The 26747-nt window shown below is 42.8% G+C and overlaps 1 protein-coding gene across 3 annotated transcripts in view; it reads left to right on the top strand.

Annotated features, from left to right (window-relative positions):
- Positions 1–17397: 17397 nt before the first annotated feature.
- Positions 17398–26747, top strand: part of epha4l (eph receptor A4, like) — a 58040-nt gene continuing 48690 nt past the window's right edge. For 2 of the 3 annotated variants that reach the window (XM_030743700.1, XM_030743699.1), the window contains exons 1-3: positions 17398–17709; positions 19388–19455; positions 22082–22745. In XM_030743700.1, the coding sequence (XP_030599560.1) occupies positions 17613–17709; positions 19388–19455; positions 22082–22745 (829 nt within the window). In that variant the 5' untranslated portion in view covers positions 17398–17612. Of the gene's footprint in view, positions 17710–19387; positions 19456–21846; positions 21940–22081; positions 22746–26747 lie in introns of those variants that run through there. The other variant, XM_030743701.1, reaches the window with a different exon arrangement.

The following is a 26747-nucleotide window of genomic DNA, read 5'->3' as shown; positions in this document are numbered from 1 at the left end:
CTGGAGAGGAGGACTGAGTTTTATTGCGGAGGTTAGGTTGCTAGGGGGGACACAGGGGACTCCACTCCAAAGGTATATCCGTACATATAGTGGTGGGATGGATGGAAGCCCACCTGCTTTTAGCTGTAAGTGGATTCAGTGCAGCTGAAGTGTTTTAATGCAGGGCTTACTTACTGTTGCACCTTGTGGGGCTGTGCAGCAGGATATATGTGCACAAAGATGCTAAAAACAGAGTTTCATGTTTGCATAAACACCCCGGTCACCTTTACGTAAAAGTCACCGATAACATTTCCACTTTCAACTGAGAACAAGTCTGAACAGGGGAAATGGGACTGATGGTCAGAAATGCACAAAATTACAACTTACTGAGGTAGGACATTTTATGTATCGTGTACCTACTAATCACAACAGCCTCAGAGGTGAGGAAATTGCAGGTTTGACTACAAAGAATTGTGGATTTCTTGGAAGAATAACAACAAAAGCAAAAATGGATGGTCCGATTCTCCTTTATGCTCGGAGCAAGAAAAAAAAGGTCATACTTTGTACAGAATGGACTACACTGTCTAGTGTCATGTGTCAGGTGCCAAATAATGTGTGCCTGGCTACGTCTGGATAATGTTACAAATGCTCCAAATGTTACAAATTCCAGGCTATTTTCAAATTGCAAGGAGTTAATATCTAATCTTCCTAAGATCAAAAAGCCCCTTCTGGCTGAGGAAGCACTTGATGTCTTTTTAAACTGGACTGTGGCGAGCTGCTCTTTTAGATTTTTGAATATTGCGCCAGTGCGCACGACTGTTCTCTGTGTGCTGTCGGTGAGCGGTCAACCCCTGTGTGTCTTCAGATTCTTCTTTTATATGTAAATCTCTCCTTGGGCTCGTGCTTTCTTTTCTGAAACCATACATATCTAAAAATATGTAATCAGTTCACCCTATAGTAGCTTATAAAATCCCTTTTAGCAGCAATAAGTTGAAATGACTGTTTTTGGTGTGACTTTATCAGCCCCTCACATCATTGTAGAAGAATTTTGGCCACTCTTCTATACAAAGTTTCTTCAGTTCATTTATGCACAACTCTCTTATGGCCAAGCTTTAGCTGTTGGACAGATGTCCTCACATTTGACTCTAGAATACTTTGTTATACAGAGGAGTTCGTGGCTGTCTCAATGACTGCAAGGTGTCCGGGTCCTAAAGCTGTAAAACAAGCCCAAATCATCAGCCCTCCACCACCGTGCTTGATCGTTGGTATGAGGTGTTTGTGCTGATATTCTGTGTTTGGTTTTCTCTGAATGCGGTGCTGTGTATTATGCCCAAGCATCTTCACTCCAAAGGACATTGTTACACAAGTTATGTGGTTTATTCAGATGCAAGTTTGCAAAGCTAACCTGTGCTGCCATGTTCCTTTTTTTTTTTAGAGAGAAGAGGCTTCTTCCTGGCAACCCTTCCAAACAGCCCATAAATGTAGGTTTTTTGCAGATTCTCTGAGCATTGCACAGTCTGACCGCGGGGAGAATTTGTGGGACATTCACTCCTGGGAAGACTGATAACCGTCCTGAATGTTTTCCACTTGTGAATAATCTTTCTCACTGTGGAATGATGGACTTCAGATAGTTTGGAAATGATGTTATAGCCCTTCCCAGACTGATGAGCAGCAAGATTATTGCTGATCATTTTCGGGGGGGCTCACATTTGGTGATGATCAGTTAATCAAGAGCACGCATTAGCAGCACCTGGCTGCTGCTTACCTTCTTAATTCCTGTGGAAGCAGTGAGTACACCCTTCCTGCTTCAGTGTGAGTAAAGAAATTAATTTTGTACAGGACTGCATAAAGTCTTCTGAAAGCTTTTATAACAATAGAAAAAAATCTGTTTTGGAAAAGGATTTAGTTTACACTGAAAGCCATGATTCAATGAAAATACATTTAATTTGCCAGTCTTCCACCCTCCTCTTCCGCTTATCCTTTTCAGGGTCACGGGGGGGCTGGAGCCTATCCCAGCTGTCACAGGGCGAGAGGCAGGGTACACCCTGTACAGTTCGCCAGCCTGTCGCAGGGCTAACACAGAGAGACAGACAACCTTTCACACCTATGGGCAATTTAGAGTGACCAACTAACCTAACCCCACTAACTGCATGTCTTTGGACTGTGGGAGGAAACCGGAGTACCCGGAGGAAACCCACACAGACACGGGAAGAACATGCAAACTCCACACAGAGAGAGGTCCGGGCCAAGGAGGACGAAACCCAGACCTTCTAGATGTCCTTCTAACTGTGAGTCAGCAGTGCTAACCACGCCACTGTTCTGCCCCCAAACTAACCATACGAAATATGAATAAAATAAAAATATCTCCACTCCCAGTGACTTGTAATTTACTTGTGATAAAGATTATGTAATAGAAGCATGTGCAGAGAATTTGTTTATTTTTTTACAATAGATCATTTATCTGCCAGCAGAGACTCGTGATCTGAAGACTGGAGGGCTCCCCTGACAGACCAGTCATCAGATCCAGGCGATCTCTCGTATTTGAACTTTCAGATGTAAAAACTCTTCTGTGTTCAACAAAAGAAATCGATGGCAACATGAAAAAACATCAGTCTCAAAAACAGATGTGTTAACTATTCATATGATGAAGGATGACAACTGAGAATTAATCTTTTCATTAATGTCATTGATTGTATTTAAACGTCAGTGTTTTTGCTCTCATCGTTGTTGTAAATTAACTATTCCATCTACTAGACACATTTATAAATTTAATGATTTACATAATGATACATAATGATTTTTGCTTGCACTAATTGCTTATGACTTGAGACTTGCCACCAACATTTGAGAGTTACCTTTGTTTACCTTTTAATGTGCTACCAATATCACTACTTCAAATTGTATTTCTGTGTGTAATTTATAGTAGTTTCTGCATGAAAGTTGACATGAGTCATGATTTTCACATACTATAATCTTTCTGATTTATATAGCTGTTAATTATTGGGCTAGCTGTCACCATTGTACATACAGTTTTTTGAAGAATTATGACATTAGAATATGATTTAATTATACCACTCGCAGATACTGTTCAGTGAGTAAAATTTACATTTCTTGAAGAATTAAAGCAGCTAATTGATGCATAAAATGTCATTTTATAAGTGTGTTAGCTTACTCAGTGATGTCAACTGTGGTTGTTGCTGGGTCAAGGCTGGGGAAAAAGGAGGTGGGTTATAACACTTTATCATCTCCCCGTCTTAGACAAACAGGAGTTGGTCAGTGATTAACCAGCTACTGTTTACTTGTTATCATTTGACAATAAGTATGCAAAATGCTGGAAATGAGACTTGCTCAAAAGAGATGCCCAAGATGAGCTAGTGTAAGAAAATATTGTCAGTTTAAATACTACCTGAATGTTACTAATGTGAAATTTTTTTTATTCCTTTAAAAGTCAACAGTTTTCGTTAGCACACCAAGTGAGAGCAGTTGTTCAGTGCTGCCAGTTCAGGTTTTGCAGTCACACTAACATCCCCCATTTTGGACATGTGATGCTGTAGAGCAAGGATCCTCAAATCCAGGCCTCGAGAGCCAGTGTCCTGCAGGTTTTAGATGTGTCCCTGATCCAACACACCTTAATCAAATGGCTGAATTACCTCCTCAGTATGCAGTGAAGTTCTCCAGATTCCTGCTAATGACTTCTATATTTGACTCAGGTGTGTTGAAGCAGAGACAGAGCTAGGTCAGTAAGGCCCTTTCATGCAGGCAAAGAGACCTGCCAGTGACCTCAGTGACCCCCTGGCAACCACCGGTTAGGAGGGAAAAATGTGCATTCCCCGACTGATTGGCAAATGGTTGCTGGCAGTCTCTAGATGAAATCGGTCGTAAAGACGTATACGGTACTGTACTGAAAACCACCTCGCGATTGCTAGCAGATTGCCGTGATCAGCCATAGTTTACACAAAAGACAACTTGTTTGCAAACCACTGCACCTACTCAGAAACTGAGACCATTTACCTTCAAAACCTTTCAAAGTAAAAACTGCATCTTTACCTCGCCCCTGGAGGGGGGACCAGGGTATTGTTTTTGGTACAGTATGTTTATTTTGTCTATTTCTTAACAATATCACAGAAAATCTATCAGTCCAATTCATACCAAATTTGCATGAAAGATGGCCAGTGACCCCTAGATCACCTGATTAAATTTAAGTAAAATATGTTTTAAAAATCCAGAAATTTTTAAAAATTGAATAAAAGCCCTCTGGACTCGATGGATGTGCCAAATGACATCGTTGATTTAAGATGACGAAGCAGCGTACGCGTCTTCAGTGAGTCCCCATTTCAACTTCTGTCAAAACTGAGCACGTCAAACTATGTACAGTACCAGTTTTTAAATTGTGTTGATAGTTCACATAAATAATTGATGCCATGCTTTTTTCTGTATTTTCTGTATATTGTCCTCACGTGTGATGCGCATTTGATGCCGGAAGAAAACAGTAAAAACAGGATATTCGGTAGCAGAAAGTTCTTTTGAGCAAACAAAAAAGTTGTGGAAGTGACGGTGGCAAAAGAAAGACAGCTATATTGATAGCGAGTGTATAGTTAGTGTGCATTGTAGTGTGTTTAGTGTGTTGCGTATTCATGGACAAGGCAGATGCTAGCCAAAAAGCCACCAAAGCCAGCAAAGCAATCACAGAGAGGTTTTTGGTGTCTTTTGTGTTTCACGGTATGTTATCATGCTCATGTTAGGCTCCAGTGACAGTTTTCTTTTACTTCCCGCTTTATTTTAAAGATTAGTTTTTTTTTTTCATGTCTTGTGTTAGTGTTATTTCTGTCCCCTTTATTTTTTCTGTCTATAATGATGCCCTTCTGCGTCCCCCTGAATCAACTAATTCATGTTTATTTTTTTAGGATGTTTCAGTGTCTTCTTGTTGCAGTATTGGTTGGTCATTCGTGTTCTTTTTTAATTTTATAGTTCTCCTGTGTTTTGCAGCCTCCTGGCTTGATTGTCCTCACTTTTGTTAATTACGTGCACCTGTGTCTCGTTCCCTATGTGTGTCTAGTTCCCAATTAGCCTTGAGTGTATATATAGTCCTGTCATCCACTTGTCAAAGCTTCTATGTACTTATGTTGTCCCTGGCTGTGTTAGGGTTTCTGTTTATTCCCTTTTGGGGTTGAATTATTGAGCTTGCTTTGGGCCTAATAAAAGGCTTGTTTTTTTGCATTCTGCATTTGGGTCTGCACACCCATTGTGACAGCAACATGTGTTGATAGGTTATCCAGGTACGTTTTAACTAAAGGGAATAGCAGATAAATTGAGTTCACTGTAGATGCAAAGTATGTGGAAATACATTTCAATGGTTAATTCAAACATGTCTTCACAATGCTTTGTGATTGTGAAACTGTGCCCGTTTAGAACAAGCTTAAAACATGGAAGTCCTGCTTTATCTTCCTAAAATGTTGCTATCAGTGGGCACAGTATTGCAAAGTATTTTTTATTAGGTATCTCTCTAGGCTAACAGGTCCCCAGTAGGTAAAGAATACTGGTGGTGTATTACAACACCTGCCTTAAAACTTACGTGAATTTCTATTACATTTAATACCTTTAAACTGGAAAGTCCAGTGTTCAGTTATTTATATTATTTGGAACATACAGCTTCATTAGAGCAGTTATTGTTCAACTGCTTGTTAATGGAAATATCTAAGCAGTAAATCACATGACAGCAACTTTATGCATTTAAGCATGTGGACAGGGTCAAGATGATCTGCTGATGAAACTGATGATCTACTGGGATTTTCCCACATAACCATTTCTAGGATTTACAGAGAATGGTCAGAAAATGAGACAGTTCTCTGGGTGAAAATGTCTTCTTGATGCCAGAGGTTAGAGGAGAATGGCTGGACTGCTTTGAGCTGATAGGAAGGCAACTGTAACTCAAATAACTCCTCATTACAACCAAGGTATGCAGAAGAGCATCTCTGAGTGCACAGATCATCTAACCTTGAAGCAGATGGGCTACAGCAGCAGAAGACCACACCAGGTGCCACCCCTGTCAGCTAAGAACAGCAAACTGAGGCTACAATTCACACAGACTCGCCAAAGCTGGACAATAGAAGACTGGAAAAATGTTGCCTGGCTCGGTGGGTCTGCAACATGGTAGGGTCACAGTGTGGTGTAAACAATATGAAAGCAGCACGAGTACTGTTGGTGACCATAATCATCCTTTTATGACCATAGTGTACTCATCTTCTAATGGCTGCTTTGAGCAGGATAATACGCTGTCACAAAACTCAGATAATCTCAAACTGGTTTCTTGAACACAACAACGAGTTCGCTGTACTCAGATGACCTCCACAGTCACCAGATCTCAATCCAATAGAGCATCTTTGGGATGTGGTGGAACAGGAGATTTCACATCATGGATGCACAGCCAACAAATCTGCTGCAGATGCACGATGCAGCACCTTGAAGAATGAAGGCAGTTCTGAAGGCGACAGGAGTCCAACTCTGTACTAGTATGGCACACATAATGACCAAGTGTGTATATACAGTTGTTGTTGTTGAAGAGCTTATGACTTGATGCCTCTTGTTTTTATATACAGAAAGCTTTTTTACCTGTGTTGTTTCTCCAGTGTACCCACTGAAGGTCTGAGGTTTGAAAAAAACCATAAAGCAATGATTAGTTTGAGATTTTTTGTGTTTTTGGTTAGTTTATATATCTTCAAATGAAATCTCCATTCACTTTCTCTTTTTAAGCTTTAAATTGCAAGATGAACTTTTTCAGAATGTGTTATTTACTCAGTAATAAAGTCATCACTATTCTAAATATATGGATCTCTTTTTCCAATTCTACTAGACTGAAACGACTCGAAATCTCCTCTGTTTTCACGACTGCGTGCAGTGAACGCCGAAGCACACACTCCGCTCTTACCCTCATCCCTATGCAGATAAACCATCCTGGCACACACACACACATTCACACACTGTCATTCTTTTTCAAATTGGATAGAGACACAGCCATGCGATATTTACATAAGTAATAACAGCGGCTGCTCCGGGGGCCAGAGGCTCCTATCTCACAGCACAGGATGGGTAATTGCTATTTTGGCATGGAGGTGCTACCTGTGTGTGCGCTTAAGCAAGACTGTGTGTGTGTGTGTGTGTGTGTGTGTGTATGTGTGTGTGTAAGGTGCAGCATCTGAATAAGAATCAAAGTAAGAGTAAGGGACTTGTGTGTATGCATATTTGCATATTGGGCTTCTGACAGAATAAACGCGCTCCTCTTCTTCTCCTCTTTTTTTATTTGCAGCACATGTCTAGATGACTGTTTGTGTTAGTTTGGGTCCAGTGGGAGACAGCAGGCTGCCTCTGTAGCCCACAGCTACACAGCTCCTCCGCTTGATATTTAGTGTTGGGCTGGCGTATGTGTTATCAGCACATATTGTCCCATTCTGCAAGTGTGCTGCTGTGTGTTTTAGATGGTTGGTGTGACTGGATCTCACTGCCTCCCTCCCTCCCTCTCTTTGTGTGTGTGTGTGTGTGTGTGTGTGTCTGAATATGCTTTTTTTCAAGCAAATATGTGGGCAGCTGTCAGTTGCTCTGGACGACCGTGTTTCTGTGTGTTTTGAATGAGTTTGTTTTTGTGTTAGGATGTGGTTTTGAGATAGGACTGTGCGCTGCGTGTGTCTGTTTTGCCGCATGTGTGTGTGTGTGTGTGTGTGTGTGTGCATATGTGTGTTCGGTCCGTACCCTCTTCACTTGCACACTAACAGGTATATTTCAAGAAAACATGCACATTTTATTCTCCAGGGAGCTAATCCAGTATTCAGGCAAGATTAGTCTTAGGCTGGATTTAGAGGTAAAAGTTATGTGGGAGAATTAATGATACTAATAGAGGGTCTTCACAGGTATAGCAAGCCAAACTGTGCTGTGTGTAGTCCTCGGTGCTCTCGACACTTCTCCCTCCTCTGTGCAACTCAATAAGCTCTCACTGCTGTCACTGAGCAGTGGCGGGACGCCATAGCAACCAGCCCACCTTTAGGTGATTACCATGCTCAACCCAACCTCAACCACCTCCTCCATCAACACCCATGGTGCAAATACATCCCACCCCCAGGAGGAGAAGGAAGAGGAGGAGGTGGGGGGTGGGAATAGCAGGAAAGGAAAAGAATAGCTGGTCTGAACAAAATGTTTTACCTCAGCAGCTTCCCATCTCTGTACAAGATATTAAGATATTTGTTTTTTGTCGTTCTCAGCATTTGCAGTGAAAAGATCAAAAACTGGCAATAATTAGTCTACTAACAAGGCTTTGTATGCAAGGATCTGAGGTATATTGAGTATATGAACACCTACATGGTTATTCAGCAGCACACTGAAGCCATCCATCCATCCATCCATAGGCTGGAGCCTGTCCCAGTTGTCATAAGATCAGAAGTGGGGTACACACTGAAAAGCTCGCCAGATTTTGCAGGGCTAAAACATAGAGGCAGGCCATGGTTATCATAGTTTTCTGTTTTCTAATTCTTTTTATTTTATTTTCACTTTCTGTTTTTAACTCAAGGTCATTTCAGTTTGTTTCCAGAGTGGGTTTGCTCTTTTGTGTTTAGATTTTATTGTTCAAAAATGTTTAATTTTAGTTTAGTTTTTTTTTTGTTTGTTTGTTTGTTTCAGTGTTTATGTTAGGTTTTTCTGGTATTATTGTATGGAGGACATGTGCCAGAGGCAAGATTTAGAGAAATCAGGTACGCAAATCAAACGCATAACATTTAATAAAAACATAACTTTTTGAAAGCAGCTGACTCCAGATTATCAATAAACACGTCCATCAGGCAAGTTGTGATAACTGATTTTACCAAATTAACTAAAACTAAAGCTATTCCCTTTATATTTTTATTATAGTTTAGTAGGTTTTCCAACTTGACAAAACGGTTTCAGTTAGTTTTATTTTTGCTTTTTTTCACACCTACTTTTAGTTTTGGTAATAAAAAAAAAAAAAAAATCAAACATAGTATTAGTTGACTCAGGGCAACAAGCTCAAGCTCAGCCCCAGCATATAAACTGTATGTATGTAATGTAAACTAATGGCTTAGCTACAAGCTGTTTAGACATGTAACTGGCTGTCTTGTGAAGGCCACACTGTTTAAGCTGTTTAAACCTGCACACACTTACTGCACATCTGCAAACCGCTTTGCAACTAACCTCAAGCCTAACTGGTTAATTTAACCCCATATCTTTTGGTAGTGATGCCTACTCTGTCCCATGTTGGGTCCTCGCTGCAGCCCTCCAAAAACAGAGCCTCATCATCAAATATAAATTACTACAGATGGAATTATCAATCTTCTTTTGACTATATTGGTCTTGGCTGAACTACAGTTATGACAGGTTTCAAGGTCTGAAGATGGGAATGATTGGTCAGGATTTAGGAACTGAAGGTTTTGTATTTATTGTGCATGGCATAAAATAACACACGGAAAGTAAAAAATGCTTACTGGTAATGCACAAATGACTTATTGTGTTATTCATGCACTATATATTGATGCCAGGCTGCTAAAATGATGAGGAATAACATGTCATAGAGCCCTCGAAACAAAATGATTAAATCAAGAAGTCTATATAACTAAAAGTGAACATTGTAAATTTGTGTTGAGAATTAAAATCAGTTTTATTTTAAAGGAATTACCTGGCCTGTTTTAACACAAAACTGAAACGTAAACACTACCAGGTACAATAAAGACATTTAGAGGATAGAAACTTGAAGAGTTCCCAAATACAAAATCTAATGTAGTCTCTGCAGATCGTGAAATACTCATGACCTGTAGTCCATTGATTTCTGTTTGTGGACAAGAAATTTACAGGTTTTCTGTCTTCCTCTGCAGTAATTTACCAACATTATTTTTGTGTCCCCAAACACCACTTTCCATCAGGCTGCCCTCATAGGTACTGATTTGTGTCCATGTGCATTATTAAATTTATTAATTTATTTATTAATATTATATTTATTAAATATAAATATGTTATTTAATCATTTATTTTTAACATATCAACAATGGCTTGATTAAGGTTTGGCATTAAAAACTACTGGGTTTAGAAAATTCAATTCAAAATAATATGGTTGCTTTTCAATGTATCGTTGGGGTTTTCCCTCTAATATTGCAGGGCCTTTAATTTACCACATAAAGCTTCGTTAGGTGACTGACTTTTGAATTGATGCTATATAAATAAAACTGCTTTGAAGTGGTTTTATCGGTTGTTGCATTTAAAGCAGTCAGGAAGAACGCAGTGAAGAAGCCATGCATTTGTTTTTCCTGAGAGGCCATTGCTGTTTTTGTTGTGGACATTGTGTATACGGTGTTGTATATGCTGCACTTTATGTTGTACATTTTAATATGTTGTGAGTCTGTATTTCTGTAACCTTGGCTCTTCTAAAAGAGGTTTTGATCTCAGTTGGACTTCCTGTTAAAAGTCTATGTGTATATTGCATTTACTGTAACTGATGAAAGCACTGCTCATCGTAAATATGTGATTTATTTTTTAATACCATCAGTGGTACCAATCTATGTAATGAATATGCAGATTATTAATTTGGTCAGTTAAATACAGTGGAGTATGTGTCACCATTAACATTAGTAAATCACTGGTTCCATTTACTGGCCTGTTTTGCTGCTTTTGCAGCTTCTTTGTCTTGAGGCTGAGGTGCATTTGGCAGTAAAATGTGATTGCTTTATGGCTGGAAACAGGAAGAAGGGGCGGTCATTGCACCACATAAGGATCTGAGGCTTTGTTTGGTTAGCAACAACCACTGCGGCTGGGAACCACTGGAAAATATGGTGTTAATTTTGTAAACCACTTCTTGTAACATCAGTACCACCACTGGCACGCCTGAAAGGATGGTAACTGACCACGGGTATCTTTGTTTACAGTTCTTGTTATGAAGACACAGTTCTTCACATAGCACCTTTCATTTGTCCCAGTTTGTCTGAGCGTAACAGCTGAAGGGCCAAATGCTCATTGTGTGCTCATAAACTCCCACCGCCTTCTGTGCCTGCTCTTGATTCTCACTAAGTTGGGAGACGACACGAGATGGAACGCAAACTCCGTCACCAAATCACACCACCAGCTCCGACGGTCAGCCAAGTGTCACTTCATTTGTTACTGTGATGCTTGTGTCTACATCTGCGCATCTGTGAATTGTTAACCACACAATTAAAACGATATATCAGACTGAGGGAAAGTCTGTACATGGCTTTTATTAATGCAATGTGACTGAAATGTGTGCCTGAAAAGAAATCCGTGTTAAGATGCGTGTGCATTTGTGCAATAGCTGAAGTTCCAAACGGAGGCTCCATATCTTCCACATACATAAACTCACCATCACCCATCCACCTCCTTGTCTTTGGTGCTCCCAAGCAGCTGACACCATGCCATAAAATAACTTGGAGACACCTTAAATCATCTCCCCTTCAGTGCTTATTCCCCTTCGCTGCTGCCAAATGTATTTCATGTGTAATCTTTCACATACAAATTCGAAAGCTGCCTAGAATCGGAGGTGATTTGTAGTTTGTGTTGACGCTTTAAGCACTGAGCGATTGCACTGCAGCAGACATCTAAATGTATCTAACGGCAGCATTTTAATCTGGCGGGGAGTGGAGTGTTTGCTGGATCGTTACCCAGCCCCCTAACAACCAAAAATGATGCCTGTACAACAAAAAAGTAGCATAAGTAGGTTTTCATGGGGTTGCAAAGAATAATTTGTGACTTTGACATGACTTCACTGGCTTTACGCCTCATAAAACAAGACACAGCAACTTGTAAATCACACGTTTTAGTCACAGCTTCAGAATAAAGGTTCCCATAAAAAAAAAAATCTGTCATATTTTGTATTTATTTATATCAGACCTTCCAGAAAATGCCATGCAACTTCGATATGTCTTGATCAGAGAAGTTATGTTACAGCGTGGAGAAACGCTCTGTGTGAGTGCATACCGCCTACTGTTAAGTCTCAAACCAGTGGCATTTCCCACAACAACAACTCAGGACTGCAACATGAAGGGTGGTAAACAACAGGGTAGACACAATAACGGCCCAACTCTGAAAACCCCCAGGTAAATCTAAAACCACACAAAGGATCTCTAACCGGTCGCTTGCTTTTCCACAACAGCAGAGAGAGCTCACGCCTGCTGGGCTCGACTGCCAAACCTGCCGTGATGCTTATTGATTGACACACTGCCGTCAGGGGGTAAAGAGCTGGGTGGCAGGGGCACGAATAGGTCAGAGAACAGCCAGCAATGTTTTGTGGAGCACACGGATGGATGCTGCATGGTGGAGCGCTTGTGGAAGATTTCCAGAATTAATGTGGCAAGGCAGAAAAGCGCCTTTCTTTGTGAGCTGTTTACTCAGTTGTGACACTAACAGAACCTGTTACCTGTATGGACTCTACCTGTAAAAGCTTAACTCCCTCATTGACCTTTCAACCATCCAACCATCTCTCTTAATGCTAATGCTGCAACTGTTAGCATATCCTGCTGCCTGCAGTGGTAAGGCAGTGTTTTTCCAAAGGCAAAGGCCTGCCATTAACTGATAGGCTGCAGGTTACAGGTGACATTTGAAACATATAATTTCATCTGTATATTGACATTTCTGCTTATTCTGGCTCCACAGTGTAGTGAAAGAGCCCCGGTTTGATCCCAGGAGGAGACACAAATCTCTTCTGGGGTTGCATCAGGAAGGGCATCTGGTGTAAAATTCTGTGGATGGACTCTATAGGTGGCTATTACAGGAACTGCAATGTGTGGCCCTTTGATGCTGGCTTAATCTTTCAGTTCTTGAGGTGTGAATGCTATTTTATGTGATATTTTTTTATTTAGTTGCTGGATTCCATATTTAAGGCAGTCTGGTTTAAATTATTCAGTTCCAAACACTCAACTTACTGTTTTATTCTAGCTCCAGATTACATTTGAATGCAAGTAAAATGAACAGGAAAGTGACTGGTTAAGCACCTGTGGACACAAAGTGCGACGTACAGTATGTGACAGTGTTTCTAAAGGTTGTCCTGAGGAGATACGGAGCAAGCGTTTGATGGGCATTATGAGTGTTCAACGAAAAGAAATGCTGGATGTGAAAATGGTTAATATAAGGAATGTCTTGAAGAGTAAATCATATAGACATAAGCCTACAATTAATGGAGTTTTGAGAGTAATTGCCTTAGGATATTTGGGTGATCGCAGGCAAAGATGTGTTGAACTGAAGCCAAAACAAGTGTGCTTAGAGAGTATATAGCTTGTAAGTGTGTATCCCTGTGTTTGTGTGAGCAATATTTCCAGTCCAGTGGATTTTATCTCGTCTTTGACATTCTGGTTCAGAGCTTCTCTCCTGCTGCTGCTTTGATCTCCTCTCCCCTTTTTCTCTTCTTGACTTCTCTGACTCCCACTCTCTCTGACCTCTGGGGACTGTCTTTCTGACTGTGGTCTTGAGGAACACGGCATGAAGCTGGGTATCCGAAGGTGGTGGGCTGGGCCTGTGGCCTGGGGGGGGGGGGGTGTCCCAGGCCAGCAGGAGGGACTTTAGATGGAACAATGAACCAAAGTCTAGTAAGGAGAGTGGGAGAAGATGACAAAAGGAAAGGGAAGGGGGCCAATAAATATGTGGTGAACCTCCTGTAAAGATGGAAGATTGGGCAGTTGTTGGCTCAGTGTGCGACAGGGTTGTTTGGGGACTTTCTGAAGGCTAACTTTGTTAATTTTTATTGAACTATTTCCTGATATAGTGAACTCAAGTCTTAAGACTCAGCCCAAAACATGAGCTGTGTCATGAAATATCTGCTTCTCTAATCTGAAAATAAAGTTGAAGGTACAAACTGGTGGACATACAATTTTGAAAGGAGAAGTTGGCCAGGACTTAGAAGGTGCACTTTTGCGAGAAGCATCCAAACACTAAGCTACTAGCAACAGTGGGGAAACGAAGATTCAGTAATCTACAGCACAGGTCAATTCAGTTTTAAATTCTGCTTCAGCTTTGATGCAATTTAGCAGCATTATGTTTTATTGAATTCCATACTGTTCCTACATGCACATCTGATTGTTTTCTTCTCCATATGCTTTTCAGGGCTCTGTTGACTTCAGCCACTCCTGATATCACTTTCAATGTCAGAAAAACCGAAATAACAGGGTATATTGTTAATGGCAAATGGACTGCAGTTATGCAGTGGTTTCGTAATCTTTTCAACCAATCAAAGGCTGAAAAATGAAGCTAAAAGCGAAGCGACAAAACCTGGTGTTCTGGCAGCTGTAGCTTCTGCTAGGCTTCGTCTCCTTTGATTGGAATGACTGAATTGGACCTCTCTGCTGCGTTTGTGATTCAATTTTGCTGAGTGAAATTCCAGTATTTTATTAGTCTGTTAGTAATTAGCAGCTATCTGCCTCTGTGGATTGCAGTACAGTTTATGGGTGTAGCTTGTTAACCAGCCATGCTAGCATTAGCTTCAACTTTGAGGCTTCAAAACATGCGGCTCATTTTACTGCCACCCTCCTCTTACCTCCTATCACAGACTTTTAGGACTGTTAACTGACATGTGACCAATACGGTGGTGCCTCGAGGCCTTGTGTATAATGAATAAACAGAAGGGCATCGGACAAAGCTGCCGTACGTGCCACATCAGGACGAGACTGCAGTGATATAGCTCCTACTGGAAGATTTTCCTCCAGCTGTAACAGACCTAAATACAACACAGTGAGCCTGTGGAAATGCATCAACTTAAATCATGAAATATGGTCAGGTGGTTTGTAGTTACTGCATAACATATGATCTTCAATTTATTTAATTACTATTATACAAGCAAACACAATTTGTGCTATGAATTCTGTACACCTGGACTTTAGAAGTTTAATTGTCCACTATGTTAGAATGTATGTTAAAGCTGGACATATAGTATATGAGCAAATCTGTGACATAGATTAGATAGCGTGTGTGTGTGTGTGTGTGTGTGTGTGTGTGTGTGTGTGTGTGTGTGTGCGTATGTGTGCGTGCAAACTCAAGCAAAGGATTTGGAGTCGGTCTGCGTGATTGGCACACAATACAGATGTGTGGGCAGCAGATGCCATCTGGAGAAAGCACAGTGGGCTGGTGGAGGGAAGGAAACGGAGGGGGTGGGGTTGTGGTGGGGAGTTACCCCCCCCCCCATCCCCCAGCACCAGAAAAGAAAAGCCGCCAGTCTGACAGGAGCATAAAGGAAACGATGGGAGTGTAATCAATCAAAAACACAGCGACTCAAATAAAGGGAGACAAGAGACACCACCCGCCCACTGGCAGCCTGTCCCGACCACCACTGCGGTCCTTCATCATCACTTGAAACTTTGCCACCGTTGGTCTGAAAAGATCAAAAGTATCGCTCCAAGTTTCCAATTGATGTTTTTAAGGGCGCTATCAGGGGAACAGCAGGGAAAAGTGGCTTTTCGGACAATCTATATTTTAGGTTGTTTGGCCAATTTTGGTAGAACACTAAACACTTTATCTGCATCATGGACACACCAGAGAGACCACAAAGGGACAATGTTCAGGCCCCACACTCACCTCTCTGTCTTTTACTTAAATCAGGCTCATTTTTGCAATCCAAGATCAGGACTGAAGAGCTGTCCTTTCAGAGCACATGAGATGCAAAAACACTCTACTCTCCTTTTTATATTGGCATCTGCGAGGGGAAAACAAAGCCATGCTATGTCTGTTGAATCATTTGAGACAAAGGCAAGTCTATTCACTGTGAGCTCACCACTGCGAAAGAACTCCTGGATGTTTCCTTGTATGGGCAGATATGAACATATCATAGCCAAGGCTTGGAAGCTTGAGTTTGGTGTGACAGCTACAAACGTACATGAGAGCTGCTGTGCTTGGCATGTGATGACAACATTTCCACACACAGACACATTCATATATGTATGACATGAGCAAAAATGCATTCAGACACCTGCTGAGAGTAAGGAAAACTTCTTATAGCTTTAGTCGTTGCCGGCTCGCCATCAAAAACTGGGGTGTGAATCCAAATGAAGCTGCCTAAATCCAAAATGCATGCAGCTGCATTTAAAATGTAAAAACAGCAGATTACACACAGTGCTGGAATATTTTTCTGATCTGCGTGAAAATTCTGTTTTGACTTTCCACCCCCAGAAGGAACAGGCAGCCGTACAGCTGATATGGATACAATGACAAGCCCAAGGACAATTAAGGCAGAGGGCATGTTTCCCAGCTGAATCACTGTCTCCATAATCTGTGAAAGGCCACATTTCACTCCAAAGGAGACACAATATTCAAAGGGTGCCAGTTGTGGTTGTGAAAGCCTGGCTGTGGTCAGTGGCCGCAGTGTGCAGCGATGCAGAAAACCCTAATCTGCCCACACAGTGACAGTCTCCTCTGCAGATCATTGAGAGGCCGCCTGTCAGCCACAGCAATGGGCACATCTCACGGGAGCAATAGAAGACCTGTGTAGGAGGACAGAGATGAGTGAGAGCACCCTGGGCAAAATCTTAAACCTGGACACAGCTGGCTTTTCTCAGATGTGAGCAATGCAGCCTTTGTTTGAAGAAAAGCTGCAAAGGTAACAACCGTTTTGCTTTTGTAGCAGCTCAACCAACACCAGGTATAGCTCATAGGCTGCACCGTGCCTAGGTTTCATCATAAATACCCATAAAGCCTTGATAATATTAGAATAATAGCAAGTGACAATAATCCAATACAAGCTCGCCACCAATCCTGAAACGGGCATTGTCAATTTCTCAAAGTGCAATTCCGTGTAATGTTAGGGGAGGTCATGCTCATGCTTGTTCTTTAATCCAATTTTTGGAGCAGAACAGGCGTCGAGATGTCCGCTAGGTGGCGACCTTGGTCCGGTGCGGCTCACCTCGGACAGCGCCGCGCTTGCCTGTAGCCAGACTACAAGCAGGATCAGTACAGTGTGTGACTGCTGAGGAGCACAGAGGACGAAAACTGACGCATTGCATTTCACTCATACACTGAAGAGTTTAGGAGGACTTTCTGTTGCTCCTTTACAGTTAATTAAGGTGGTGGTTTTTCTAAGCAGTGTGCATGTATACGGCAATAATTTCCGCGCGCACACATATTTTCAATTGGATTTCACCAGTGACAAAAGTGACCCCCCCTCCCAGGCAGATTTTTCTTGTGGCTCAATCATTGTGAATTTTCGCTTATAGCTGCACTGCAAACGTCTTGGAAAAAATGCACCTAGTCAGGATCTCGTCGTGCGCCTAACTATAGTGACCCCGAAAGACTGGGTCGCTTGGTGTGTGCAGAGATGTGTTTGTGTGGGTGGTGGGGGTAGGGGGTTGTTAATGATTATTTGCCCCCTCTCTCTCCACCCCAGTCCCTTTCGTTTCCTATATGGATTGACGGAGTCCGCGTCAGAGCGCACGGAGTGGACCCGCCTCCTCGCTGTGGAGAGCTCCGTGCGTTTCTCTTCCCCTCTGTCCGCTTCAGACCCATATTCCACTGGGAAGGAGAGAGAGAGAGAGAAGAGAGAGGGAGGTGAGTGAGTGAGAGTGTGTGTGAGAGAGTGAGAGAGAGAGAGAGAGAGAGCAGGACCTGGGAGAAGAGCACGTAAAGAAAAAGAGGAGAGGAAAAACGCAACAACGACACAAATGGCACTCATGGCAGGGATTTTGTTCACGGCTACCCTTCTTATTTCTGGGATTTCTACAGCAGTTTCTTCGACACGGATATATCCCCCAAATGAAGGTAAGGTTGCTGGGAGGAAAATGACCTGCCGCGGACTTCATCCCCGCTCCGCGTCTGTGCGGCTTTGCGCCGCGGATTCTCACTTCGTTGGCCCCCTTTAGTTGCGAGTCCGTGGAGCCGCGATGAGTTTAATAAAGGAAAGCACTGTTGGTTACCTTTACGCATGCAGCGACTTCTGCGGAGGTTATATCTGAACGAAACTGGAATGAGAAGTGGCTGACCAAATGCGCATCGGTTGTTTTGGACTCGGACTTGGATCGTGCCAGCTGCCGAAAGCCTGGGAATACTAATACTTTCCCCCCCATACATGCTGTTTTCTGTAGGAAAGCGTAAAGGCGATATCTGCACAAAAAAGCACTTTAAACAGACGCGTCTTGAAGAAGAGAAATGAGTATAGGAGTCAGCTGGAGACTCGCAAATCCGCCACACATCCGACTGACTAAGCAGCTCTTAATCCATCAATTTCAGAAGCATTCACAGTGATATCTCCTGCTGTCACTTTGCGATTAGGTGGAAAATCCTAATAAATTCTAAAACTTAAATTTTGCTGCCTGGCGCATCAGATACACACCGACTAACAAAACATTTAACATCGACAAATACATGAATCATGCCGATGTTGTGTTAGATATACGTTTACTTAAAAATGAAAGAAAAAAAAGTCTAAATGCAGTATGGTATATCTTCTGCAAAACATGAGCTCGGAAGGTTTCCGGGCTGGAGTCGCCTGCTCGGGTCCCGGAGCGCAGCGTATCCAATTTCGGTATGTTAGGTCCACTACAGATTAGGCTCTAACCCACTTTCTGTTGCAAGTACCAATAAAATCAATACTTTATTTTATTAAAGACAACCCCATTAGTTGCATGTCTGTCCCCCGCAGGGCTGTGTTTTGTGTGTCTGTCCTGCTCGGCAGAGCAAAGCTGTCTGACACAAGTTCACAATAAGAAACCACGGGCGCCGTTTCGTTACGTGGGAAACAAGTAATTCAAATATAAGTGTTGGTAATAATAAATTTATGTACTTACATGTTGGGTTTATTTATTTATTTATTTATTTATAGTGGATGCAGCTGATTAACATTTTCCCCTCAGTGGCATCGAATTGAAAACTATAAATTTAATTTTATTTTGATATCTTTAAATAAATAAATAAATATTCTTCTTGTGTGTGAGGTTTAACTTTTTTTCGAGAAAATATCTTAATTTTCTGTTCTCACGGGTTTTAAACGCTTTTGTTTCAACGACCAAGTTTACGCGCATGGATTCAATCAACACGCGTAAAGTCGACGGTGAGCAAGCGATAAAATCAGTATCTTAAATGCTCTGCGGAAATGCGTTTGTCATTTATAGAAATCCGCTTTCTTAATGAAAATCAATCAAACGACCGTCCCTAAGGCGCAGCAGGGAATCACACAGAGTAAAACCTTCACATGATCTTTTGTGACACTCGCTGGCCCACAATTTTTACTCTCTCCCTGTCCTGATATGCATCAGGAGAATATTTTTCTTCCACTGCATAAATCGCTTTAAAGCCTTTTTTTTTCCTATTCATTAAAAAAAAAATTAGGAAGCCATCTCTCTTCCTCAGAGTGTAAGGCCTAATTGGATTATATACCATTGCTGATGTTGTGTGGACGGTCTAAGACTGCATGCTCACTTTTCCCATTCTTGTTTTCCAGTCACGTTATTGGACTCCAGAGCTGTACAGGGGGAGTTGGGATGGGTCTCCCAACCGACAGAAGGAGGGGTAAGTGCTGCAAAGAAGTGTCCCCTTGTTAGAACGCATGGTCCCCTATTGAGCAAAAATAGAGAGATGATATCCATTGTTGGCAAGAGCTGTGGAGTGAGCCGCCAAATAGATACACAGCCCTCTTTGATAAGATTCTGTCCTGGAGAGCATTTTATGGGAATATCTTTGTTGGTGTGTTTTTTTGGGGGTTTTTTTTTTTTTTTTTGTGTGTGTGTGTGTGTGTGTGTGTGTGTGTGTGTGTGTGTGTGTGTGTGTGTGTGTGTGCGTGCGTGCATGCAGCGGTCGGCTATTGGGCTCTGGATAAGATCATTTCTTTTATGGCACACAAAAATATGGATACATTCAAATTTTGATCTTATATAGAGCAAATCTGGGGACACCGCTGAGACCCCATTGGGTCCAGGAAGCCACACTGAGAACCATGGGTGTGTAAGCACCCCAATAACCTCCCAACCCCTGTTCCTCTTTCTCCTCTGCTCCCCTTCTCTTGAACCACTCTGTAATGGTCAGATGCAGGGACCGATACTCCAGCGGGCGTCGGGTTTCCTGAATAGATGGTGGATTGAATCGGCCTTTGTGGAGAAACTTTATATCCCTTTCCACCATTGAGTCGAAGAGAGAGCGAGAGAAAGAGAGGGAGCGAGAGAGGAACTTGGCAGCTGAGAGAGGGTCCTCTGGAATGGATGAATAAGGGGGGAAAGTGCAGTGGGGTTCAGCTCTTGCCTGCAGTATGACCAGCTACAAAGCAACGGGGACTAGGATCGACAAAATGTGTGATCTCTCGTTCTAATTGGGCTACAGTGGCTCTGGTGAGAGAAAGAATAGGGGCTGCAGTGGGCCCAAGGTGGCCACAAGCATTAGATTTAAGTCAAAGGTAAGGCACGTGAAATGCCTCAGCTAAGTCTGAATTTGATCAAATAGAAATAGGTAAACGTGTATTTAGATGCATGTTGAGAACTAACCCTCACCCTCACCCTACACTTTAGAGAAAAACAAAAAGGTCTTTCAAAATGAATAAATAGGTTTTGATGTGTTTGGTACAGTATTTTGTCCTCTGATTATCCAGACCTGGAAGAACCATTTTCAAAGGCCAAAAATCACATCATCAAAGCTCAGGATTCCTCAGACCTTACAGGGTTAATGATCGTCAGTCAGAAGGGACTCCTTCATTTGTTCTTCTTGCACAAATGTGATGAAGACCACAATTAAGCCTTTTAATGTTTTATGAAAATTAATACAAATTAGCAACCGCCATGTCAGCTAATGAATGTGAACCCGGGGGAGCAGGATCTCACCTTGTGCAGCTGTTGCAGGCTCTGTTGTCAGCCTTTCTAAATGAACTTGATCGGCGCTGCGCTCAGGTCCTCCCCTCAGCATTTTATCACAAACAAGTGATTGACAGGGTCCCGGCAGCCCTGCAAAGCCTGCATTCACCCTCTCATTATGACCAATTGGCCTTATTCTCCCTCTTTCGTGCTATCGGGGAAAGGTGCGGCGTTATCTCAGCGGTGCTTGATTTCCACAACAAAAGGGGGGCTGAAGGAAGAGAGCAGCAGGGAAATGATAGACATTTTCTTAAATCCTACAGCCACAGCTATGTTTAGCATTATCCCACCACTCCACTCCGGGGAATATGGCTTTAATCCTGATTGTTTATGATAAGGCACCTAGTAAAATCTCGCATCTTTCACCATTATGTTTGGGTGGTTTTTTTTGGTCTTTTTTTTTTTTTTTGCACAGTTTTCTAAATGGTTGAAACAACAGCAGCCAAAGGCTTGTCTGCTCTTGTTTACAGGCCAGCTCAGTCAAAGGCTCTATTTAAAACACACGGTGAAAAAACTGGAGGGAGCGCGCTGCTTTGAGCTCTCGAGAAATGCTCGTGTTTCCTCAACGGTGCTCTGTCGAGAGAGGAACTTTAGCATGAGTTAAACAAACATTCTCCCTCTGCAAAAATAAGGCGAGCCGCGCTGGATAATCCACGCACCCCATGTGCAAGTTCATACTAACACAAGTGAGCGTGTGTGCCTCCGTCTTCCACTTCCAATCATGTATGCGTTTATAAAGCAGGCGCACATTAGATCATTAGCAATCTTCTAGTGCCTAAGTGTGTGTGTGTGTGTGTGTGTGTGTGTGTGAGAGAGAGAGAGATGAGGATTTTGTGTACAGCTCATCAAATAATTGAACTGTAGGCATTACTGAGCCAGAGACTTAATCACACATTTCCTTCATAGTTGAGGAGAAGCAATAAATATTAATATCTTTGGACAATTCTATTAGGTGTCATTCATAAAATATGCATTAACTTAAGCCGTCAATGAACTGCTCTGCCTGGCAAAACTAACAAAACGCCGGGAACTACGTCACCAGGGAACCACTTAGCATTAGGTTGCTAAACAAGCATGGTTTCATGAACTGGAAGACATAACCTTTCAAATCAGCTCCTTGATGCTTTTGGCCTTCTGTTGAAGGCTTTTCATTTGGGTAAGCTATACGGACGAAGATTCCATATATAGGGGTAGATGTGAACCTAATCTTAAAACCAGTGGTGGCCTGGTGGGGATTAATAAAGTTTAAGAATGTCTTTGTAACATTTTTTTTTTTTTTATTTGTTTCTTTTCCCCAGTGGGAGGAAGTGAGTATTATGGATGAAAAGAACATCCCCATTCGGACGTACCAGGTGTGCAATGTCATGGAGCCCAATCAAAACAACTGGCTCCGCACTGACTGGATCCCCAGAGGAGGGGCCCAGCGTGTCTACATTGAGATTAAGTTCACCCTCCGAGACTGCAACAGCCTCCCGGGTGTCATGGGAACCTGCAAGGAAACCTTCAATCTTTACTACTACGAGTCCAACAACGACAAAGAGCGCTACATCCGCGAGAACCAGTTCGGCAAGATAGATACCATCGCTGCAGATGAGAGCTTCACTCAGGTGGACATCGGCGATCGTATCATGAAGCTGAACACAGAGGTCCGGGATGTGGGAGCCCTGACCCGGAAGGGTTTCTATTTGGCCTTCCAGGATGTTGGGGCGTGCATTGCGCTTGTTTCTGTCAGGGTCTTCTACAAGAAATGTCCTTTAGCTGTGCGCAATTTGGCTCAGTTTCCAGATACCATCACTGGAGCCGATACTTCTTCTCTTGTGGAAGTTCGTGGTTCATGCGTGGATAATTCAGAGGAAAAGGAGGTGCCTAAGATGTATTGCGGGGCTGACGGTGAGTGGTTGGTGCCCATTGGGAACTGTCTGTGCAACCCTGGATATGAGGAGCGCAGTTCAGAATGTCAAGGTAAGCAACTGACATTTGTCTCTGACTTTTGTTTTGGCTCCTTTCTTGATTTATAGACCACTGTCTTCCCTGTTCTTCAGTCGTGGCCACAATATCCTGTCTCTGTTTCTTTGTCTTTATCTCGTGTTTTGTTCTCTTTGTCCTTTCCTTTCCTCCCTCCCTTGGTTCACCCACCCCTTGCACTCTGTTGGATGTTTTATCTCCTTGCTCTCCCACTCTCTGCAGCCTTCTTTCCAGTGTGTGGTTGGGTGATAGAAGCAGAGATGACTGTAAATGGAGTAATTAGTGGACCCGCTGGGAGGTGTTTTGCAATGGGATGCATCCCAGGAGAATTGGTGACACGGAGAGAGGAGGCTAGTACCCCAACTGGTTTCCACTACCGCTGTGTCTTTCACCCCCAACCTGTTCTTTCCCTATTCCCAACAGAACCACAAGCTGTGGAAAAGAGATAGACAGCTTTAGACGACGAGAAAGAAAGAGGAAGGGTTATAATTCCAAGCAGGTATGAGAGGATTGAAAATACACAGCTGGAAGATGGGGCTGAAATAGTGCTATTTGGTAGGAGGGGAATAGCCCTTTGTGAGCAATTATTCTAGTCTTGGCTTGCTGTGATCCTATACCAGGCTGTTTGATGAGGTTTTAAGGTCAGTGCAGAGTGCCCCCTTCAGATTTTTTTAAAATCACAATCATGATAGAGCTTTAAGCCTGTTGGTGAATTCAAAACATTTCCTAGGAATGCCTATCAAAAACCCACCAAATTTCTGCCATTTTCAAGCTCTTGATAAATGGCATATTTGATCGCCTCTGACCCACTTTAACTCGCTTGTTTCATTGCACCCAGTGGACTGTAGCTTGTGGTATACGGCACTGTAATGCTAATAGCATCTAGTAGTCTTCAGCAGCTGTTTTGTTGATCAGCCTTTTGCCAAGCTGGGGCGCACTTGTAAGCTGGCCAGATGAGCGGGTGCCAGTTCTGCCATGAAGGTTTACTGGTAAATCCCAGTCACCACCACCCACTAACATCACACACAAAGCAGTGGGCCGCAGCAGTGAGGGGTCAGAGGCTGGGCACGGGTGATTAACAGGGGGACGGACTACTACACCTCTCCTAATTTACGAGGCAGCCTTTATCTCGGAGGACTAATTGCATGACAAACAGGTCTGGTGATTTAGGGCTACCACTGGCTGCTTGGGGGTGGGAAAGGCAAAGGGGTTCAAGTAGTCACAGATGGAGTTTGTGTGTGTGTGTAGTTTCAGTGTTTATTTTTGTTCAAAAATTAAAGCATTGTATGACCAGTAAGAGTATGACCGTCTCCTCTGGGCTCAATGGCCAGGTTTCTGTACCAGGAGTCAGTTTGGAAGAAGCAGAAAAAGGCGTGGGGTGGGGGGGCAGTTACAGACTTTATACAAATTTTCTCTGGATTTCCGTCATGCATTTTACTACAACAGCCTCTTATATTTCAATATGAGAAGGCTGATTTCATATTGTATACCATAATTTTTATTTGCTTGCATCATTGGCAGTAACTTCTTATCTCTGCCCTTTAATTTTCGTTGAGATAAATAGCTGTTACTCACCATAGAAGGCAATAAAGGACTTGGAAGCTTTGATTTTATATGACTAATGCAGGATTGTAATGTTTGCCAGCCTGGCACTGGCACTGTTGCTCAAGCCAATATATCCATTTAGTTCCCATATCGCTGCATCTGCTTGAGTTTGTTTAAGTTTACAGTGCCAGTACACCCACTCCATTCACTTTTAGCTGCAATTACTCTCTTTCTAAATTTCACTTTCAGTTGGATGATACACATTGGGTTTATTCTGAGTGTGGGTCAGTGACTCGAGGGTTAAAAGGTGCTGGCCAGTGCTGGTCCTCAAGTGCATTGATGAGCTGGTTAATATTCCCCCCTGTGACAGGCTCTGTGGGAGAGGGGCTCCACTTTTCTATTCCCATGTTGACAAACAGGCAGAAGTTTATGTTTTGGGGGACAGTGGACATGAGGGAAAAGTTGTGAGTTTTGGTGTGTTTTCAGTATTCTTTTACCATATTTGAAAAGTATATGAGTGCATCAGCCTGTGTGGCTTAATGAAGTTCAAACCCTTTTATTTAAAAGGGTTTCTTTGGTGCAGTTTGTGTGATTGTGTGTGTGTGCTCGCATGCTTGTGTGTATGTGCTTGTCCTGTGTACGTGAGAGGTTACAAGGGCACCCTGGCCCCTGGTTCCCAGCCCAGGATGAATGGCCTCCCCTCCATTATTGTTGGGGCAGCAGCAGAGGTGTTTGAGACTGGTTGAGTTTGAGGGGGAGAAGGATTTTAGAGGGGGGGGAGCTGACAGGGGATGTAGGAGTTGTATTCTCTACCCCTGGCAGAGGTCAGGGTCATCCCCTTCTGCATCCATCTTCTGCAGTGTTTGACAGGGTTGGGGGATCCAGGATTGATTAAGATGTCCAGGGTTTTGACAGCTGTGGGGGGGAGTGTGCATGGGGTGTCTGTGCTTGAGGTGGACTAGGGTGGCTAGGGTGTACAGCCAGGGCCAAGGCAAGAGGGACAACCAGGGCACTGAGGGCCAAAGGCCCCCTGATCTAAGGAGAGGGGACTGTCTGTTTGTGTTTGGGATCCCTTTCCCTGTTAACCACCCCACTCCCGCATACTCTATGGGGAGGGTGGGGGGGTCAGGATGTTGTCTCGCTCCTCATCTGGTGAGGGGGTCCCTTCTGCTGGAGGTGCAGGAGTGTCTCTTGAGGTAATACAAGGAAGAGATTAATGAGGGGAAATGATAATTTCCCGCTTTAATTACTCGACCAAAATAAACTTTCTGACTGCAATGATGCTGTGGCAGCAGTTTTCTATACCTAGAGCGATGACGTACATAGTAAGTTGTTTCCCTTGAAATTGCATTGTTGGCGTGTGTGTGTTTGCTGGGGATAAATAGCTTGGTTGAGGTGTGAAGTTGACAGATGCTTCTGACACCGCAGAATGCTGCACATAGTTGAGCTGTGAAGCGGTCCCCCATAACCCCCTGTAATCAAAACGCAAACAAGTTTGTACAAGTTTGAGCACCCTACTAATGCATTCTCTAGCACCCTTATCCTAATCTTAACTATCAAAAGGAAATGCCCAACCCTTAGCCTATTTCTACCCTAAACCACTTTTAACATGATTCCCGATCAGTCAGCTGTTTGTTCTGTCCCAAACACCAGGCAGAATGCACTCACATGCATGGTTTAAAATGCCATAATGTAAGACAACATTACATCAGCTGAGACTTGCTCCAACCATAACCATTTACTGGCCAAAGAACCTAAGCCTTTATTTTAAACCAGGTTTGCATATATAATTTAATAATTTTGTTGTTCCCAGATAGGTGGGTGCCCAGAAGATGACTATATAAACAGATTATATTAAAAAAAAACAAATCTCCCTCTCAACCTCTTGGGGGTGGTATGTGTGGTTCCTTAGCTCAGGTCCTCTTCCAGGGCCTGGGAGTTTGAGGAATCTGCACAGTATCTAGCTGTTCCAAGGACTGCTCTCTTCTGGAAAGAGACCTCGGATGTTGTGCCTGGAATCTGCTGCAGCCACTCTTCCAGTTTCAGGGTTGCAGCTCCTAATGCCCCTACTTTCCACTGGGACATTATCTTCCTATATATATAATATATATATATATATATATATATATCCCACAACATGAGTAATACAAGGACGCACACACAGACAGTAAACACATGCCTTTATATTCTCTAGTTGTATTGATTATGCTCATTTTGAGATACATATCTTTTTACCTGTACTCTGCATGATTTACAGTTCAAAATAATCCTTAATTATCTCATACTGGGCCTGGTGCAGCCCCAAACCCCTAATTGGCTGCAAAACAGAAGGTTTGAACTTCGGGGGGGGGGGGGGAGGGGGGGGGGGGGGGGGGTGTCTTGTTCACAGTCAGACCCGTGTGCCTGAGGTGACATATTAGGATATCCACTCTGTGTAACATCATACAGAGCCAA

The sequence above is a fragment of the Archocentrus centrarchus genome, chromosome 13 (assembly GCF_007364275.1).
Source record: "Archocentrus centrarchus isolate MPI-CPG fArcCen1 chromosome 13, fArcCen1, whole genome shotgun sequence".
In the NCBI taxonomy this organism is placed as follows: domain Eukaryota; kingdom Metazoa; phylum Chordata; class Actinopteri; order Cichliformes; family Cichlidae; genus Archocentrus; species Archocentrus centrarchus.
The sequence above is the reverse complement of the archived record's forward strand: the minus strand, read 5'-3'. Positions and strand labels throughout refer to the sequence as shown.